We start from the raw sequence: 15,308 nt of genomic DNA, 5'->3' as shown, positions 1-15,308 counted from the left end.
GACTATATCAAGTAGATCTGAGCCAGGCTACAAATTCTACTTCCTTCAACCACCAACCATTTTGCCTGAAGGTAATCATGCTGGAAGTTAAAATATCTAGAGAGATTTCTGCTCAGAAAGACTGCTATAAAGCAGTCTTCCTGGGGCACATCCTAGTATACTGTATATGACTTAATGATCCAGCTTAATTATTTCAGATTAATGATCCAGAATTCAGCCAAATCCAAACTGAATGTACTTATTTGTATTTATTTTATTTATTAACAAGGCTTATTAACTGCTTCAGTCTGCTGATTTTGAGCAGCAAAGAATTTCCCAAATACATAATTTGGTACTAAAAACAAAGAAGTATATAATGACATTAAAAATTAACGCATCACAGCGGCATATATGAAACCGGGAATTACATTCAGGGCAATAAAAACCAGTTCCTCATCTCCAGGGTGATTCTTAAGTAATATTTTAATGAAAAGTCTGCTGCCTGATGGAAAGAGTAGCCCATTTCAGCCTTTAATATGATTGTTGAGATATTTTTCCCATTGATCTGATTTGGAAGAACCTGGTAGAATTGAGTTATGGGGGAGGATGAAGTAAATATTCTGGTTCCATAGCCATTAACACGAATTAGCATAAGTAACAAAAACTGTTATTGAATAGGAGGGAGTGATATCTTCTCAGCAGAAAATATCTCCTTTTAGGAAGGAAAAAAGCATATTGGGGACAGAGATATGCTAAAATGCCTTTCTGGCATATTCACTTCCTACATGCAGAGCAACACACTTTTAAAATAAAATTTAAAAGTTTAGTGATGCAATTCCACATGGAAAATATTCTGGTATCACTTTGCTACCTCATTGGAATGAATCTCCTTGATGACCTGCTCTTGCCACACTTGGTACAATTTTCCAGGGGTGGGATTCAACTGGTGTGTTCTGTCCCAGCTGAAGTTTCCGAAAGCAAACACAGATAAACTCCAAAACTGAAACGTTCACCGCTTTATTCCACAAATAACCCTCTTTGTAGATAACAGATGGCTTGCAGCCAATTAGTCCAATAAATCAAAGTCTGTAATCATCACACTAACTCTTTCGAACTTTTTGCAAAGGCAAAAGCCGTTCAAAACCAGGCTTATGTATTCCCTAGAGGGAGGGGCCATTAATTAGCATTCTTACTCCTGAGTCACCTTCCTGATTGCTGCCGGTGAACCACAACACAGTGTTACTACGTGCATGTGTAAAAACCATCAGCTGAGCTGCCCGGACAGCTGACAAGCGCTGCGCGCGGGTGTGCAGCATTTGAAAAGCCTCTTTTTTCCTGCTTTTTCAACCTCAGATGTGCTGCGCAAAGCAGCTGAGGTTGAAAAAGCAGGAAATAAAGGACAGGTAAGAGCCCGGGCTGGCGGGTGGGCCAAACAGCAGCAAACACAAAACAGGTTCGGTGTCTGCTGCTCTTCAGAGCTACCGATTCTATAGAGCCGGGCAGAACCGGTAGCATCCCACCCTTGCAATTTTCTTACACCCTGCTCCTACCATGAAAATACAGGTAGTCCTTGGCTTGCAACAGTTCATTTAGTGACCGTTCAAACTTACAATGGCACTGAACAAAGTGACTGGCTTGTGACCATTTTTCACACTTTATGAGCATTGCAGCTTCGCCATGATCATGTGGTCAACATTTAAATGCTTGGCAACTGACTCATACTTACGACGGCTGCAGTGTCCTGGGGTCACTTGATCCCCTTTTGCAACCTTCTGACAAGCAAAGTCAAGGGGGAAGCCAGATTCACTTAACAACCGTGTTCCTAATTTAATAACTGGCAGTGATTCACTTAATAATTGTGGCAAGAAAGGCCGTAAAACAGGGCAAAACTCACAACGAATTTCTCCCTGAGCAATATGAGCTCAGTTGTGGTCATAAGTCAAGGACTACCTTCGGACACAGCAACGGTCATAAATATAACCAGTTGCCATCCCCATCACCCTCATGCCTTTTTTTCTTTTTAATGCTAAACATTATTTTTCATTAGCTTCCACTTTGTATGAGGTTCAGTTGGAGGTTGACAAAAACACTGTCTACTATACTATATCAGATATTATATCTGTGCAAAGTGGTCAAATTAGATTATTTATTAGAGTTGTGATGTCATAGTGTTTTTGAATTCATTTTGGTTTTAATTACTTCCAAAGTGTTTCTAGTATATTTGCACTTTTAACGTGTATTTAATTTTCAAGCAAGGTGTGAAGTCACCGAAGGAAGCTAGACAGAGAAGCGTCTTTCTAACATTATAGGGAACCATATAATGATTGAATACTAGCCAAGGCTCAAAAATCTCTTGAGTCTTGAAAATAAGAGAACTATAAAATGAGCGTTCAATCTAGCTTGACTTAATTAAAGGATCGGTTGGGAGATCTTGGATTTCTAGCCAGGAAAAGACAGTGCAAGTGTCATGCCCCTGTCGGAGTCAGAATCCGAGGAGGACGACGAACAGCTGACAGGGAGTTGGGAGTGTGGCTTCATTGGCTGTGGAGGAAACTGGGGAAGGGCTGGGCAGAACGGGAGAGGTAGAACAAGGGAGAGGGAGTTCAGAGGAAGACCCAGGCCCACGCCCTCTTCATCCTAGGGCATACAGGGAGGAATGGAGAAGAGAGCAACATGGGTTGCATGGTTTACAGGGGAGGAAAGGGCCCTGATTCCCTTCATTAGTCACAACTGGGAATGAGAATTTAAAAGAGATGCAAGCTGAGTGCGGCGTCTGCTGGGAACAAACGTGAGTTTATCTTGTGTTGATTTTGAGTATCTACGTTCCTGGCATCCTCCCAACCGTGTTGAATTACTGCCGTTCCTTCACATCTGGAATTCCTTCTCTTACCCTGCCGGACTAATTATCTCATCTTGCCTTGATTGGACTTATAGTTACAGTTTTTGTTGACTACGTTTTGGACTTGATTCTCTGCAGCCAAAGGCTGTTCCTGGGAGAGTTTTTCTCCAGCCAGAAGGTAACCAGGACATTGGGGGCAAATTTGGAGCTAATAAAGGGACTCCTACTGATTATCTGACTGTGTTGCCTTTGTGCCATGCCCCGGGTCATCACAGCAAATCTTCGATCAGCTGTTGGGTTGCTATGGCCGTTTTGGCCCAGAAAGTTACAGGATAGTTCTTGTAAAGATGAAATGAAATATACTCTATCTTGAGAAAAATGGGATATACATTTAACCTGTACATTTTTTCGTAATTCCTAATCTTCATCAGTCTGGTGTTCTATAAGTCATGCCTAACAAACCACTGGCATTGATGCCACTGGCTTGGAATTATGGGCGTTGTAATCCAACGAATGGGACCTTTTATTTTCTGCTACTACAGACCTGACATTGTAGAGTTCCCTGCAAATGTTGGGGGACTTTGCTATAGTATCTCTAAGTTGTGGCGGAATGTCCAGAATTCAGGTGGTTCTGAGTCTTCATTCAATTCTCCTAATTCCTAAAAGTTCCCTCCTGCTGAACTTGGAACCTTTCCACATAAGATAAGAACTTGCAAGGAATTGGTTGTGCTCTTCAAGAAGGCAGAATCAGCCAACAACTTTATTCCTCAGCAGTGGGGCAGACACTAGAAGAGGATCGGAATGGTGATACTGCTACCAATTTTTTTAGCATTTTGAAGCATACATTTCTAAATTTAAAAGAATAATCCATGGGGAAAATCCATTTATGTGTAGGGACTGATTTTGCAAATGCTGTATTTACTTCAGAAGAATATGACCTTGAACTGAAAGGGAACATCCCCTGAAAAAGATTAGGAAGAACCTAATCTTCCTTTTTTTGGTATATTTTCAGTGCATTCAACATGACAGTCCCATTTTAAAGGGAAAATCCCAAACTTCCTTTTAAATAAATACAGAGAAAATACAATACTTCAATAAATATATCTAACTCAATAACCTGGGTGACTGTCTAAGAGCATGAGAGTGACCCTATTGGATCCAGGCGGAAAATTCTTAATCCAACATATTTTATTTTTGCAATATCAAATCGAGTGCTTTGGTGGGCTTGCATGCAAGAGATGGACACATTCCCTGTCTCCAGGGATTTGTCCTCTTACAATTGGGATTTGGAAGCCAAGTGCCCCCAAAATGGAAGTAATACTAGGAACTCAGTTCATTTAGTGACCCTTCAAAGTTACAATGGCACTGAAAAAATGATTTATGACCATTTTTCACAGACTTTTGTGGCATCCCCATGGTCATGTGATTTGCCAGCTTGACAACTGGTTCATATTTATGACAGTTGCAGTGTTCTAGGACCCACACTGTTTATACTCTACATAAATGACTTTTGCTATCAACTTATAAGCAACTGTGTCCTCTTCATGTATGACGTAAAACTATTCAACACCACCAACAGTGTCTGAATGGTCAAACAATTGAGAACTCCAAATCTCGACCAACAAATGCTCTGTCCTACACATTGGTAAAAAAAATCAGTACACCAAATACAAGCTAGGCGGATATGACCTTGTTGGCAACCCTCACTCTGTCAAGGACTTTGGAGTACTCATATCGAATGACTTAAGCGCCAGAGCTCACTATAACAGCATTGCCAAAAAGGCATTAAGAGTTGTAAATCTAATCTTACAAAGCTTCTCCTCTGGTAATATTGAATTGCTAACTAGGGCATACAAAATCTTTGCTAAACCAATACTCGAATATAGCTCATCTGTATTCCAGACATTAATACAATTGAGCGAGTCCAGAAGTATTTCACAAGAAGAGTACTACACTCCTCTGCTCTCAACAGAATACCCTATATCACCAGGCTTGAAATTTTGGGCTTGGATAACCTAGAACTACACCGCCTACAGTTGGACTTAAGCTTGGTACACAAAATTATCTGCTACAATGTCCTATCAGTCAGTGAATACTTCGGCTTCAACCACAACAATACAAGAGCACCCAACAGATACAAACTCAATATAAACTGCTCCAAACTTGATTGCAGAAAGTACGACGTCAGCAACAGAGTGGCCAATGCCTGGAATGCACTACCTGACTCTGTTGTTACATTCTCTAACCCCCTCACTCCTTTAACCTCAAACTATCCACTATTGACCTCACCCCATTCCTAAGAGGTCTGTAAGGGACGTGCATAAGTGCACCATTGTGCCTACTGTCCCTGTCCTATTGTCCCCATTCATTCGTACTTATTTCCTGTATTCTTACTCATGTTTATACTTGTAACTATTGTAAGCGATTGACAAATAAAATAAATAAATAAATAAAAATAAACACTAGGAGTTCATTTCATTTAGTGACCCTTCGAAGTTACAACGGCACTGCAAAAATGACTTGTGACCATTTTTCACACTTGTGACTTTTGTGGCATCCCCATGGTCATGTGATTCACCAGCTTGACAACTGGTTCCTATTTATGGTTGCAGTGTCCCAAAAGGTCATGTGATCATCTTTTGCAATCTTCTCAATGGAGAAACCCAGATTCCCTTAACAGCCGTGTTACAAATTTAACAACCGCAGTGAGTCACTTAGCAACCGTGGGAAGAGAAGTCGTAAAATGGGGCAAAACTCACTTAACCAATTTCTCACTTAGCAACATACATTCTGGTCTCAATTGTCATAGGTCGAGACTTGCAGCAAACCTCCATTCCAATCAGTAACTCCAAGACAAACATATCTCAAAAGTACCTTTATTAGAATAGCACCTGGCACATCTGTGGAATCCCGAATCTAAAAGTTTTCGGGCTTCCCAGAATTTCTCAAACTACAAATCCACCCCCACTTGGCCGTCATCCCATCTCATGGCCCGATCACGATCCGTCCAAAAGTAAGATCCTTATTTCATCCCACGCCATACTCAATGACCTTGAACTAACAGAAGAATGTTATTTTGTCTACTTAGAGCTACTCAGTTGAAATCGCCCCCCTCCCACTTTCTCAGGCTATGTGGCAGTGTGGAATATGGCTTCCAAAGTGGACACTTAGAGGACTCCCAAAAACAGCAGGCGAGTGCATATTCCCACATGCACGAACAGTAGGCAAGCATGTGTGCGCACGCTCCATTTGTGCGAACGGCGGGCATGTGTGATGCCGCTTGCACAAATGGAGCTGTATGTGTGTGTGTTGCCGGCCACTCACGCCAAACGATCCACTCTCCCCACCCCCAAATTTCTGGTCTGCCAATCCGGAAAGGTTGGGGAACTGTGTGCTAGGCCAGTCTTTAAGAAACACTGCTTCAGTCCAACCCCGTGCAGAAGGTCAGCATTTCAGCCTCCCCTATCTATGGCCATCCAGGATCCAGCTAAACTTCTTCCCTGAAGAAGAGTCTGCCATTTCCCAAAAGACTCTGTTAATTGTAGGAGTTATGATTTAGACAGCAGGTACATTATAATAGTGAAGGTATCAGACTACAAACTGGGAGTTCTAGTCCTGAGTTCTAGTCCTGCATTAGGCACAAAGCCATCTGGATAATCTTGAGCCAGTGACTTTCTCTCAGCCCCTAGGAAGGAGGCAATTATATAGCAAACTATTTCCGAAAAACATTGCCAAGAAACTCCAGACAGTCTCCGAGAATCAAACGCGATTGAAAGGAAGAAATAAAAAGTAGTGATTTGTTGGTTGGAGGCAAGGATTCAAATAATTTAACAACCAGTTCTCTGCCCTAATAATTTCTTCCAACAACCAGTTCACTAAATTGCTCAGAAAGTTAACAGCCTGTTCTCCCGAAGTGGTGTGAACTGGCTGAATCCCACCACTGGTTGGAGGGTTCTCCCAGCCTTTTTTCCAAAGACCTTCCCCCTTCCACATTTTAGCCATATATCATGGCTTCACGGAGCCCAAACTGTTGTCTACCAACCAGTTCTTTTAAACTAGTTGACAGAATATTCACTTTCCAGAGTTCCAGAGCAGTTGAAAGAGGGAACAGTGTGGGGATAAATCAGATCTGGTAGTCAAAAGGTAAGACTTGTTCGAAATAAAGATTTCAAGAGGCCAGATAAACTCCAATTACTGAAGAAAGAAGCTTTTGGAGAACCTTTTCCTAAGAGGCATCCTTACTATTCATGGGATGTAATTTGAAAGAGTACTGTAATCCTCCTTATGTGTGTGTACACACACACAGGCCCCATAGGAAGTTTAACCAAGGCTCAGGTTTGCTCCTTGGCTTGTCTAGACCCAACAGGTATACTGCATACCTTTAGGTCAGCCATCTTGAGATGAGCCCCCCTCAGCCATGCTTTTATATGCATGTCATAGAATGGGAGATATATGCTACCTATATACCAAGAGAGCTTTGGGCAATATATGGAATTAAAATCCCAGTAAAATATAAAGCTCTAAAACACATCAAAGGCAAACATAAGATGCATAGATGGTGCAGTTAAGTAACCCAGTTCAGACTTCAAATGCTGAGGCAAATAAAAACAATTTCAGTGGGTGTCTAAATTGTAGCAAAGTCTGTGCTTCTCTTGGTTTCCGGGAGGAAAGATATTCCAAAGAGTTGTGTATCACAACAAAAATCATCATCTCCCAGCTCATGTCAAAGGACTTCTTAAAGCAATGTGTCTCAACTTCAGCATGGGCAGCAAAGATATGTTATAATACAACAACATTGTTGTTTCCATCCGATAAGTGACATGGTATACATGGTTCCTGAAAATTTTGTACCCAGATCTATACATTGAAAGTGTCCAAGTCCCTTCAGTGTAAAGCCTTTCTCTTTCCCAGGATTTAGTACAAATAACATCAAATATAGGATTAGATTGCAGGTCTCTAAAAAGCTGCACACAACAGACACCATATAAATACTATACACACACGAAAGCACACACATTGCTGGAGAGAAGTTCCCAGAGGATGGGCTCCAGACAAGTCTAAAAGTTCAGAAGACTAAACCTTTGGTCCCGTATAGGATTAGATTCATGGGCGTTCACATACTATATGTGTATGAAGATTTTATTTAGTGCTTGAAATGGGCCACAACAGTTGTGTTCCTACCAAGTCTTCTTTTTTTATTTCCAAATTCAGTAGGTTTCCCCGCATTTACGATTATGTAAGTGAGAATTGTGTAGTAAGCTTGTTTTATTGTTTTGACTGTCTCTGGGAATTTTCTAAACATTTGGTCAAGTTCCTTCCTTTCTATTATTCCCTCCTTTAAATCTCCTACGTGGATAGGCCTTACCATGGATCCAAGTAAGTAAGTAACAAAGTTTGTTATGATCTTAAACCAGCATAAATCATGAATCTTTCCCCATCTTTTCCTCACCCAGCTTGGAGAAAGGCTGAGTGAAATTACATTTGCAGAATTTAATTACCCAGAATTTGCCTTAGCTCAAAAGGTGGAAATGTTTTAAGGCAAATAATAACCTTGCTTCCTAGTTTAAATAAAGGTGTGTGCCCCTTATTCTTGACCTCTTCTCCTTTTCCCTGGCATTTCCTGATATACCTTCAACAAAATTGCATGGTGCACAGAATCCAAGCTGGCCTTGGTGATGCTATTGGGGGCAGGATTCCTACATGATCCTTAAGAGGCATTGGATCCCTTTGAAATTACTCTCTTTTATACATTCTAACCAGGCAGAAAGAGAGCAGACTCGATTTGCTTGCCGGGACCTATCCAATCAAGAGGTTTTGGCCCGCATACAGGAAGTAGTGAGTGCCCGCTTTCAAGCCATTGAACAGGAGTTTAAAAACGCAGATAGCACAAAAACAAACCTGGTGTCTAAAGAGGTCTTCAGAGATATCTGTAACCGCCGTTTCTTGCTTCTAACTGATGAGCAGGTGAGCCAAGTGAGAATTTATTTCCTTAGGAATCGTTCCCCCTCTCTCTCCCAGACAGAAAATATTTCCACCCAGGAAATATGATATGGCCATACCAAGTGATTCCTTTATTTGGTCCAAAGTATAAATAATGCATTAGGTCACCAATCCTCCTTCCCCTCTCTCAGTGCCTACGAGAATCGCTTTTATGCAACCGAATGCAGAAGCGATGAGTGGAAATGGTACAACATAGATGTACATTCTTTCATATTCAAAAAAAAAACACAGTTATCTTACTTAAAAGTGATAGCCAGTTTAAGCACATGTGTGCAAAAATACTTGATTCTTTTTATATACATTTTTATTAACACTTTTACAAAGGACCTAAAAACCAACACAATCTTTATCATTATTATTATCATTACTGAAAGAAAAAAATAAATAGAAGAAAGCTTCCAATTTCCTTTGAGGCAAATGTAAGCACAGTTACAAAATTATCTCTTACTCTATGGTTACACCAAAAGGTGTAATTTTTTTATTTATTATTATTATTATTATTATTATTATTATTATTATTATTATTATTATTATTATTATTATTATTATTATTATTCAGATTTTTATTTATAATCCTTGAAATCACCGGTCATAAGTGCACTTCCCTTTCTGGCCCCTCCTCCCTGGTTTCATGAGCAAAACCGATTCTTGATTCTTGAGCTTATGGTTGTAAGAAGAACCTGACCCAGAGAAGGTGGATCTCATGGGGGCCTATTATCAGCCATTGTTCTGAGCTTTTGGTCCCCTGATTCCAAGGAGGTTGAGATGCTGTTACTTTTGCAGCATCTCTGGCCTAAGGAATGAGCCAATGAAAGAATCACAACTGGTACTAAGATGTGCCAGAAATATAATCCACTTCAAGCCCAGTGGAGGCTGACAGGAAGGAGGCAAGAGCAGACAATGGATAGAAGTTCTTCGGGAAGCCTTCTTTGTTAATAGACCTCCTGTTCAGAAAGCAGGCCCTTTTTTGCTTCATGTTAATGAATCCTGGCACCCTGTATGAAAATTATAACTGGAACTCAATTAAATAGGGGTCAACTAGACCCCCCCCTCTTAAATAGTACCAAGTTAAACTTTTTGGAAAAAAGCGGTGTACTGAAACTGATTAAGGCCAAGTCCCATGTTCCTCCACCTTATCTGACCATTTAGACACTTCTTCAGAACTACCTTCTGCTGGATATGTGTGAAGTTTTCCACTTCATCTTGTCTGTTATACACTGTTGATAGATTTCCCAGGCTGGCAACCTTCAACTGATAGTTAACCCGGAACTCAAAGCAATGATAATATTCAGTTGATGCTTGGAAAAAAAAACACATTTTGAAGTCCTCTAAGTAGCACAGTGTGCTTTGCTTTGTATAATTTATAATATGGTAGACATGTGTCCAATGGGGGAAAGTTAAAAGGAAATTCAAAATGTACTTGTGGTCTTTGATGTTTTCCTGCAACTTGCCACATGCAAATCAAAGCCTTAGAGGTGATGAAGTTTTCTCTAAGGTCTAATTCTGTGGCATGTCAGGAAGTTGAGCAAAGTGTGTGTATGTGTGTAGACGGGAGCATGCATGTACATTAAAGAAAAACAAAACATTAACTTGCCTGTTCAAACTCCAGAACAAATCATTAACCCTTCATGGAATGTATACCGCATGAGAAATACAAGCCATTGAAATTGGCACTGAATTTCTATGTGTGCATATCCACGGTGATGACTTAATACCTTGATCCTAGGCTTTCCTGCACTGATCCAGCACTTCACTTGTTCAGACAGTCAATCCAAGAACCAAAACAAAGGAACAACCAAACTTTTTATTCCATTTCTGGATCCAACCCAAGCACCGTTTTTCCCTCTTTCTCTTTCCCAAAGGGACTTAAAGAGGAATCCTATTATGGTAGACCAGTAAAAGATGAAAGGATTTCCTGCAGACACATACTGTCTCACTTCCAGAATGTAAAATTAAGCAGCAAGAACAAAACTGGCCTTCAGTCTTAACAGTTTTGCTCAGGTTTTTTGTCTGATATCACAGAGGATCAAGTCTCAAAAGCAGCAAGGCGGCATCCCAGGACAAACACTGAGGTAGCAGGAAGATGCAGTCGAGAAGCTGAGCAGATTAGGAACTGGGAAAACAGGAAATGGCAGTATGGCCAGGCTGAATTCGTTATTCCACCAGTCTTCTATTCGTTGTAGATAGCCAGGTTACTTGGCCAGAAAGATTGCTTAAGAACAAAGCTTAACTCTGAGGTGAAGTTTAGTTTGCAACTGTATGTCCTGTCTCTTGAAGCCTTCAAGGTTGGGATCTTGGACGTTTCAACCACTGAGCTAATTCACCAACTGAGTCCCCAGGCAAGCTCCTAGCTTCTCTTGGAGGCCCTTTATTTATAGATCCTTGGAGGGGCTTTCTTGTTCTTGAGTTAAAAAACAAACAAACCCCAAGAAGCAACAAAGATATGGTGTGTTTTCCCCTCCTCATCTGTCATACTTTCATTAGATATTCCCACTGCCTCAGAATTTTAGGCCTCATCTGCAGACCATCTTGCTATTTCTTTGTAAAGGGCATATCCTTGCAACAGGACCTCCATTTTGTTGCCAACCTGCTGCTGAGACAGGTTGAAACTGGATCCAAGTGGAAAAACAAAGCTTTGTATCAGGGGTGAGATGCTACCGGTTCGGCCCCAGTTCTGCTGAGCTGGTAGCACCGAAGATCAGCTGAGGCTGGACCGGTTCTCTCAGACGATCTGCTGTTGGGCCAGCCCACCTGGGCTCCCATACTGACCTTCATGTCCTGCTTTGGAAGCACAGCGGCTTTGCGCGGCACAGCAGAGTGCCGCACGTCAGCTGTGGGAGACACGGAGAACGTGCAGGATGGCAGGAAGTGAGTAGGACAGCCTTTGCGCGTGCATAAAGCATGCGTTTGGTGCGTGTGTACGTGCAAAGTGTGTGAGCAGGCACAAAGCATGCCCACCAAGCCATCCCCACCGAACCAGTGGTAAACTACTTTGAAATCCATCACTGTTTGTATTTGAAAATACAATGCAACCTTTTGAATGAAAATTCTGATTTACCCTTAAGGGAGTCAGCAACTGGTAGAGTTGCCGCTGGCCCACTGTAGGACCATTCCCTGTCCATCTGAACTCAGGCCTCTTCTTTTTTTTACTCCATCCCATTTTTTAAGGCTGTGCCTCCTATGGGAGCATCCTCTCCAAACGTCAAGATGGCAGGTGCAACTACATAATTGATGCAAGTAGAAAGAGGACAGGACCCACATACACCATCTTGCCATCTTTTACCAAATTCCATGGACACCCCTCAATTGAAGATGAATTTTCTTCAACACAGAGAAGTTTTCTACCACCTCAGGTGGTTGGGGAAAGCTTGTTTTGTTGGCCTATATTATCTGCTTGAGAAATTAATTTTTGCTTGACTCCTCTACTATCATGTGCCAAATGCCTGACTTCATATATGCTAATAGATCTATTTTTGTGTGCCTAGTTCGAAAATCTCTGGAACACAGTACCTCTTGACCTGAGTGGGAGATTGAAATATATTGGATTTTTGAGGAATTTCAGCTCTGAAGGAGGAGGAATGTCTGATACGACCAATGTTGAGAATCCCACCAAACCACCCTTGGTTACTGAACCTGAATCACGGGTTCCTTTAAGACCCAAAACAGCAACTCAACCTCAATCTCCAAAGAAGGTGAGTATGTCATGTCCTTCTTCTGATCTGGAAACGAGACTAAAGCATTTGCTTTCTTTGGCAGTTTGGATGCCCTCAAAGAGCCGTGGTGGCACAGTGGTTAGAATGCAGTATTATAGGTTAATTCTGCTGACCACCAGCAGTTCAATTCTCACTGGCTCAAGGTTGACTCAGCCTTCTATCCTTCCGAGGTCAGTAAAATGAGGACCCAGATTGTCGGAGGCAGTGTGCTGACTCTGTAAACTGCTTAGAGAGGGCGATAAAGCATTGTGAAGTGGTATATAAGTCTAAGTGCTATTGCTATCTTCCTTTCTTGAGGTTTTAAGGTATGATTCCATTTTCTTTTCACAATTGAGAAGGCAGCTAGCAAAGACATGAGAGATTTTATGTCAGAACTTCAGAAATAGTGAAGTCACATCTCCTTTGAGTAGAGTTCGATTCCCAGTGATTTCTTGGACACAGCCATCTAATTTTCTTGGTAACCACATGAGTCCAGATTTATTCTGACATTTCCTGGTTTTTTTAAAAAACTTATTTACTATCCAATTTACCCAGCAGTCCAGGTTCCTGTTCCAAGTTCTCTCATCCAAATATTTGCCAACTCCAGCAGAAGTGATATTCAGTAGGTTCTGACCAGTTGTGGAGAGCCAGTAGGAGAAATTTTGAGTGATTCAGAGAACCGGAAAATACCACCTCTGACTGGAGATTTTACAATATCCTTCTGCTGCCACGCCCTCCAAGCCATACCTACAGAACCAGTCATAAAAAATTTGAATCCCACCACTGAACTCCAGGTTTATTAGTGCCAAAAAAAATAACTTTACAACTGGTCCTCATATTTATGACTGTTCCGTTGCTCCCACAGTCACATGATTGTCATTTGCATGGTTCACCACCACATCTGAGAAGCAGAGTTAATGGCAGTAAAATTGCAAGTCATGGTCATGTGATGTCTCACTTAATGACTGCCACAATTCACATAACAGTGGAAGTGGTGTCATAACACTGTTGCAGTCGTGTGAGGCTTCACATAACAACTGTGTTGCCTAGCATTGGAGTGCCAGTCCTAATTATGATGGTTAAGTGAGGTCTATCTGTAATCATTGTGATTTTCAAATAAAAAGAAAATTTCCAATCACTATCCTCAATTTTATTACACCACAGATTTAGAAAGCAGTTACATTTCATCCCCTTGAACTCTGAATGGCAAGCTGAGAACTTTGTCCTCTCTTTAGGGCCCAGGTGCCGGCAGACCTTACACAGCAGGTGTTCCCTCTCCACCTATTCTGAATTGCCAGCCAATTGAAAGTAAAATTCGGAAAAATGTTCAACACTGTTGGAAAGAAATCCTGAAAGAATGCAGAGAGAAGGATGTGGAGCGCTCAGGAGAAATCTCAGTAGAAGATATTTTAGGTTGGTTGTCTTTTTAAATTATCTCGTTCAGCTTTTAGAATTTGAAAGTGGAAGCCAAATGTGGCTGCTTTGCTTGTAGGCAGGTAACAGGATAACAGAATTGGAAGGGACCTTGTAGGTCATCTAGTCCAACTTCCCTGCCCAGGAGACCCTACACTATTTCTGACAGATGGCAGTCCGGTCTCTTCTTGAAAGCTTCCAGTGATGAAGCTCTCACAACTTCTGAAGGCAACTTCTGTTCCATTGGTTGATTTGTCCCACCGTCAGAAAATTCCTTCTTATTTCTAGGTTGAATCTCTCCTTGTTCAGTTTCCATCCATTATTCCTTGTCTGGCCTTCAGGTGCCTTGGAAAATAGCTTGACCCCTTCCTCCTTTCTGTGACAGCCCCACAAATATTGGAAGCCTGCTATCCTGTCTCCCCTGGTCCTTCTCTTCACTAGACTAGCCAAGCCCAGTTCTTGCAACCGTTCTTCATATGTTTTGGTCTCCAGTCCCCTAATCATCTTGGTTGCTCTTCTCTGCACTTTTTCTAGAGTCTCAACATCTTTTTTATAGTGTGGTGACCAAAACTGGATGCAGTGTTCCAGGTATGGTCTTGCTAAGGCTTTATAGTAGTGGTCTTGGACATTCTCACCAAAAGGCTGCTATCAGGGGCATCCACACATTGGGGTCAAAAAAATCAAGATGGCAGCCATGATGTTGCCTTGCACATTAAAAAAAAATTGTATTAGGCTGCTCCCCACTCACCAGTGTTTATCCCAGTCTATTTCCTTTTACCTAGGCATCTAGGCACCAGCCACACCCCACTGTTTGTTTCCAAAAATGCATGCGTCCATGTGGGACAATAAGCAGCCTTGGAAATAAGCAAAGTTCTTTAATTATCTTTTAATTAAAAGTGTTTTAATTAAAATTAGATGTGGCATGGAGATTAATGGGCACCAAAGGAGTGGTGTGTTGGTTCTTCTCCTCATAATTCTGAAGCCTCCTGAGTTCTTTGATTGATCAATTATTCTACTTAGGAGCAGGCTTGGAATTTTAATAGAGATATATTACTCTTTTTGCTACTGTCAATCTTCCTATCACGCCGCTCACTGAATCCTACCCACAGAAACAAAAGAAAAAAAAGATTTTTTAAAAATCGCTATCATTTTGAGTGCATCAGGTGTAGTCTAATTTTTAAATTATCCCCAATTTCCCAGTGGTTGATAATCCCGATTCTTTTTAGCCTAGTTTAGCTTTTCTCCATGTGGTTGTCTTTTCATGTGAAATCAAACCAATACAATCTCCAGGGATAAGAAAGACACATAGCTACCAGCATCAGACCCAGATTGACCTCTATCAGTCTGTCTCTGGGAAGTATATTCAATATGTGAGCACCAAACCG

The 15,308-nt window shown here is 41.3% G+C and overlaps 1 protein-coding gene across 2 annotated transcripts in view; it reads left to right on the top strand.

The window, feature by feature from the left end:
• Nucleotides 1–15,308, top strand: part of EFCAB6 (EF-hand calcium binding domain 6) — a 124,711-nt gene that overhangs the window by 102,957 nt on the left and 6,446 nt on the right. Inside the window, exons 26-28 of one of the 2 annotated variants that reach the window (XM_087969472.1) lie at nucleotides 8,579–8,782; nucleotides 12,304–12,510; nucleotides 13,746–13,923. In XM_087969472.1, coding sequence (XP_087825598.1) covers nucleotides 8,579–8,782; nucleotides 12,304–12,510; nucleotides 13,746–13,923 — 589 coding nt within the window. The remainder of the gene's footprint in view (nucleotides 1–8,578; nucleotides 8,783–12,303; nucleotides 12,511–13,745; nucleotides 13,924–15,308) is intronic. The other variant, XM_087969473.1, reaches the window with a different exon arrangement.

This window comes from Notechis scutatus, chromosome 6, assembly GCF_049901735.1.
Source record: "Notechis scutatus isolate UNSWTSFEM ecotype Mainland chromosome 6, rNotScu1.2, whole genome shotgun sequence".
Lineage (NCBI taxonomy): Eukaryota > Metazoa > Chordata > Lepidosauria > Squamata > Elapidae > Notechis > Notechis scutatus.
Note: the sequence above shows the minus strand (reverse complement) of the source record. Positions and strands in the feature narration are given on the sequence as shown.